The sequence below is a fragment of the Priapulus caudatus genome, unplaced genomic scaffold, assembly GCF_000485595.1.
Source record: "Priapulus caudatus unplaced genomic scaffold, Priapulus_caudatus-5.0.1 Scaffold1293, whole genome shotgun sequence".
Taxonomy (NCBI): Eukaryota; Metazoa; Priapulida; class Priapulimorpha; order Priapulimorphida; family Priapulidae; genus Priapulus; species Priapulus caudatus.
In genome coordinates, this window is record NW_014578354.1 from 2,185 (window position 1) to 8,009 (window position 5,825).

At 38.6% G+C, this 5,825-nt stretch overlaps 1 protein-coding gene across 1 annotated transcript in view; it reads left to right on the forward strand.

Moving 5' to 3' along the window:
- Positions 1 to 2,734: 2,734 nt before the first annotated feature.
- The window catches only part of LOC106816129 (bromodomain adjacent to zinc finger domain protein 1A-like), a 30,104-nt gene continuing 27,013 nt past the window's right edge, over positions 2,735 to 5,825 (forward strand). Inside the window, exons 1-2 of the mRNA XM_014820686.1 lie at positions 2,735 to 3,180; positions 5,397 to 5,672. Of these exons, the coding sequence (XP_014676172.1) occupies positions 3,068 to 3,180; positions 5,397 to 5,672 (389 nt within the window). The 5' untranslated portion in view covers positions 2,735 to 3,067. The remainder of the gene's footprint in view (positions 3,181 to 5,396; positions 5,673 to 5,825) is intronic.

Sequence of the window (5,825 nt, forward strand, 5' to 3'; positions counted from 1 at the left end):
GCATGCTCCCCCCGAATTTGTTTTAAAAGAATGGTGCAATTTGGGGCATTTTAAGCTTTTCTGAACATCTGAGTAAAGTTTTTCAAGTTGTCAAAAGGTACAAACGAACTATAATAGGAAATCAGGGGGCTGAAAATAGGGCAAGTTTTTTTTATTAAATGTCTAGACATAATGATATTTTTCTGTTTCCACCCGTCGCTTGGTCTGAGTAAAACAATGGCAGCAAGGCAGCTTATGACCTGCGTATGCAAGGTAGACAACGCATCGAGATAAACAACATGGCAGAGTTTACTCGCACATCCGGGCTCTCGTGGAGATGCGAAACTACTGGCGCAGAACATAGGTGCATAACTGTCAATCGGTGTATTGTGACCCTAACCCTAACCCTAACCCTAACCCTAACCCTAACCCTAACCCAAACCCTATTTTAAAAAAATATATAAAAAATATAATTTTTAATTGTTGTAAAAATTCATTGTTGTTATTAAATTGTTGTAAAAATTAATTGTTGTTATTAAATTGTTGTAAATAAATTATGTAAATATATGCATTAATTGGAAAAAAATGGTTAAACGGATAAAGATAGAAAAATACAGAAAACAGGAAAATGATTAAAAAACGGATGGGCGGGATTCGATCCACCGACCTTTCAGACTTCAATTGCGGGCTGTAATCGCTCGGCTATTGAGGGATATTGGAATTATGAATTTTGGATGTGCTATGAATATTACGACACTGTGACATCATTGAGCGACGAAACAAGCTCAACCAATAGCAGCGCTCACTAGAGCCCTATGTTCTTGATTGACATAGGAAAAAAAATCACGCCGCCGGGACGAAGATTTAACAAAAGGGCGTGGGTATTCGTCCGAGCATCGGACACCTGTTTGTATGAGCTATTCGTCCGAGCAGTTGTTGCGCATGCGCTGTTCATGTTGCATGCCGCAGGCGCACGGCACGAGTGCCGGAGGTAGGAAGTGTGAAGGGGGGGGGGGTGGTCTGGGGAGTCTTCCCCCAGAACATTTTGAAATCTAGACGCTCTAAAATGCTAAATTGTTATGAGCGTTTTGCTACGGCAGCCCTACGGCTGTAATGCCCCTGCATACATGCGTATGTGGTTATACACCATAGATAGTGTTTGGTACTATGACTCAAGTATACAGGGATGAGATTCTTCCGCGGATCCGCGGAAATCCGCGGATTTGACAGTCCCAGGGGTCGATTTTGTGAAACGTCTAAATTCGTTGAGAAAATTGGGAGGGGGGTAACAATGTAACAATTTAAATTATATACCCTCAACAGCACCTGACTGTAGACTGTATGTAGAGTGTAGACAGTAGGCTGACAGCGAAGTATACAGTGTATCTGTTTTTGCGTACCAGAAAAGAAAATCCTCGTTCACAGGCTGCAGTAGAGGGGCAAACATTTGAGGTAGCTGATCACGTAACGCCCATGCCTGGCCTGGGGGCCGGGTTTACATGTTGCTGCGTGCATGTTGTGTGCATGACTATGCACTGATTGTTCCATTCGCATTGTGTTTCTTTCATTCAAATCTCGTTCGCTCACCTTTGTGTCAAAGAACAGTGCACGTAGCAGGGAATAGAGCACCGATAATGGATGACCTAAGTGACATGACACTTGATACATTTAAATTATGGTCAATCCATGCTCTAAAAGTCTTTCGTAAGCCAATACGATCCGTTTGAACAGCCCTTCACACGAGTAAAGAATTTTACGTTTTACACGAGTAAAGAATTTTACTCGCAATTCTGGCACGGAAACTCCTCCCGACCTTTGACCTTAGGCTTAAACGCATGCGCAGTGTTAAACTGTCAACGGGTGCATGTATGCAGTGAATGCACCATAAAACAGGAGTTTGAGGCACGTGATTTGTATCAACCAATGGCAGCGCTCACTAGAGCCCTATGACTATGTTCTTGATTGACCTAAGAAAAAAAATCTGTGCGCTGACCCCGGTAAAACACAGCATATACTATAAAGAGCACCGTGTTAGTGGTAAACCGAATATTATAACACTCACACTGTGATACCGGTTCAAGGATAGAGTAGCTCTAGTACTATAGGCTATAGCTACTATACTCTATAGCCCGCGGATAGCTGCCGCAGCTAAGCCTAAAGGAAGGATAGAGATGATGTAACCCGACCAGGCTGTGTGACTAACGTCAATAGTACGACGTTAGTCATAGACGTAGATTAATATAGATAATTATAGATAGTATATTAATATAGATTAATAATAGATTAATATAGACGTAGGTATTCTAACCCTAGCAATACCGTTTCTTGGAGCTAGAGATGATGTACACATTGAGACCTATGTTATTTTCGTAAATGTGGGGGTAGGCCCTTTAAAATCGACAGGGGTGTTCTTGAAGGTGTTGTTCCACCGTGACAACTAACTATGACTTATAATAAGATACTTTACATTAGTAGACTAGATTAGTACAATTATTAGAGCAAAAAAGAATTTCCCTTGCCATGCACTTGCAGTTTTGTTATCATCTTGCGCAAACATACAGATGGCAGCACTGAGTCTGACGTCATCCTTCTAAGCAGCGAATCATCTATTAGCATCGTGCACATTACCGCCTGATCCCTGATTGCGAATCTTTAGATCTGAGAGAATATTTAGAGAAGAATTAGCCATAGCCTTCATGATAACAGTTAACATTTAATATAGTTAAGGAAAACTATAGAGGCACTTCTGTGCTAGCGAATATGCCCGATCTAGCCATAGTTCGGTCAGTTTTAATAAAGTTACAAGGTCCGGGACGAACCCCTACTCCAAATTGACCCGTAGCCGTAGTGAATCAACAGAGGCGAGCGCAAGCGACCAGTCATTTCAGTCGGAACCGTGTAGTTGTTGAAAGAGATGTCGTTGAAGAGTGATGAAATACAGTGAATCAATTGATTTCTATACCTTAGCTTGTAACGTATCATTTACATAAGCATTCCAAGTTCAAGTAGGTATAAAAATATTTCGTGTTTTGGTCACATTTGACCACTCTGAGACGGTGTAAATTTTCCCTCCAAAATTCAACTCGCGATGCCGTTGCTGCGTAGACAACCATTTGTCAAACAAAAGCCTCCGGAAGATCTGGGGGCAGACGAAGAAGTGTTTTTCTGTGAGCTTACCAAAGAAGTATTTCGAGACTATGAGTGAGTTGTTATAAGTTTTTAAGTTTCGCAATATTTCGTCGCCTGTGTCATAAATATTATGTTGGAACTTGGATGTATTTTGATATATCTAAATTCTTCCTCTAGATATCTTCCTCTAGATGTAACCCCCACTTGTTACTACTACACCCTACTCTTGTTGGGGGCCCAAGGATAGAGAACATGGGTCCCAATAAAACCAATGTGCCTAATCCTAACCCTAACCCTAATTCTAACCCTAATCCTAACCCTAACCCTAACCCTAACCTATTATATTGATATAATATTATATTTATATTGATGTAAATGACATTGGTTTTATTGGGACCCATGTTGATTCTTGATCCTTGATGTAGTACTTAGTAGCCTAGTAGTAGTAGGGTGTAGTATAGTAGTAGTAACACAACCCTACTCTTGTTGGGTTACATTATTGTATCTAATCTTCCTCCCACTCCTAGTTATATATCTTGAATCTTCTTACCACTGCCACTGGTAATACCAGTACAGTACCACTAGGCACTACCACTAACTATGGCTCATCTAGGGTCTATGTCCCCCAGGGTACTATCGGAGGGTACCCTGGGTACGGTTCGATATATCGGAACGTACCCTGGTAACTATCTGATATGGTTAGGGTTAGGGAGTAGGCGTAGGCGACTCCCTAGACTCGTTAGTGGAGTAGGCGAGGTACGGTCCGGCATATTAGAATTAGATAGTACCAGGGTACCCTCCGATATATCGAACCGTACCCAGAGTACCCTCCGATAGTACCCTGGGGGACAGACCCTCTCAGCCTAACTATGGAAAGCCATCCCCTTCAAAAATCATTTTCAAACATTTCAAATACAAAATTTTAAATCAATTTAAAACATTTCAAATTAATAAATAAAAATAAAAATTACTTTATATTGTTCGAGAAGTTTAAATTCAAAAAATTAAAATATATTTACAGAATAACAAATAAATTTATTAACTTGCCAATTAATTCACAACTTTCCAAAATAATTGCCTGATGTGCAAATTCCTTCACATCATTGTAAAAATTCATTTTCTAAATGTACAATTTATTTTCAAAACAACAAACGAATTTACTAACTTGCAATTTAATTGAGAACATGTTACATAAACTCACAAATATTCAAATCTTGCTTCATCGCCCTAACAATTGAAATTATAAGTTTTAAATTAATCTACAGAATAACGAATCAGTTCACTAAGTTTGAAATTAATTTATTACTTTTAACATTAATCACCAGAAATGTGAATCTATCTGTTAGTTTCAGAATTATTAGGTAACAAACGACAAATGTATATCTTAAATTACAAATTAATCATACAGCTTTCAAAACATATATAACCGTTTACAATCAAAGAGCTCATTTAACAATCAATTCATAGGACTTGCAATCTATTCACTACACTTTCCGAACCAGCCAACTACAAACCAAACTTCAAATCAATTTATTCGAAAAGTGCCCGGATGCTTCAGCTGAGATGGATACGCTATTGGGGGATCTGATTTTACCACCCTGCAGGAAAGATGTGTTTGTTTACAGCTGTAGACTATAGTGTTATAGTTATTTGTATATATAATTATATTATATATAAATTGTAAATATAAAGTAATTTGTATTTTTATTAATTAATTTGAAATGTTTAAAATTGATTTAAAATTGTGTATTTGAAATGTTTGAAAATGATTTTTGAAGGGGATGTCTTTCCATAACTAACAGTAACAACTATCAGTACACACCTGAAAATGCCTGGTATATACTGGCAGAACTAGTTGTGTGCTTACTATTTACTAAATTAGATAGATAGAGCCAGATAATGATTAGGTACTACATCACTTATAATATATAATTTGTTATTTTTTAACTATTTAAGCAAAAGACACATATAGGCCTGAGTCACTATTTCTTCACAATTGCTCCTTCTGTATTAATTACATGTGCTAACATATGGACATGATAAGACGAGGTGAAGACTGTGACTGGAACTATTCTTCACTTATTTATCACATGACTCTACTGCATATCATACTAATGTATCAGTAGCTCTCACAGCCTCCTTACACGATGCTGACATTATAAGAAGTCATTCAAAGAGAATGTAAGAAATGTAACGAAGCAAGAAATGTGTTAAAAGTACGCATTTGTAATGTTAGATAGCAGGTGATTTTCTCCTGATTCACATTCTTGCATTTTCGCATTTTTCAGGGAATTTTTTGAAAGAACGATCTTGTACAACAGTCTAGTGTGGTCATGTTCACTGACTGGCCGACCAAACCTTACGTACCAGGAGGCGCTAGAATGTGAAACCAGGGCTCGAAGGAATCTGGCTGCCTTCCCAGAATACCTTCAGCGACCCATTCTATTTCTAGCAAGCCTTACGCGTAGGGGGCGCCTTAATGACATGTGCGATGATATCTATCTGTTCAGCAAGGAGCGGTTCTTCATTGGAGAAAGGGTGGAAGTGGTCCATGGAGGTGAAAGGTAAAAGAGCTATTTGATTAAGTCTCATGTTTTTAATCTTGAAGTGGCTGCAAGATACCACTGCTATGGACTCAGGAATATTAATGTACTAAGTAACATGTACTAAGTAACATGTACTAAGTCCTCAAATGCTTGGTTGTCAGTTGATGGCAT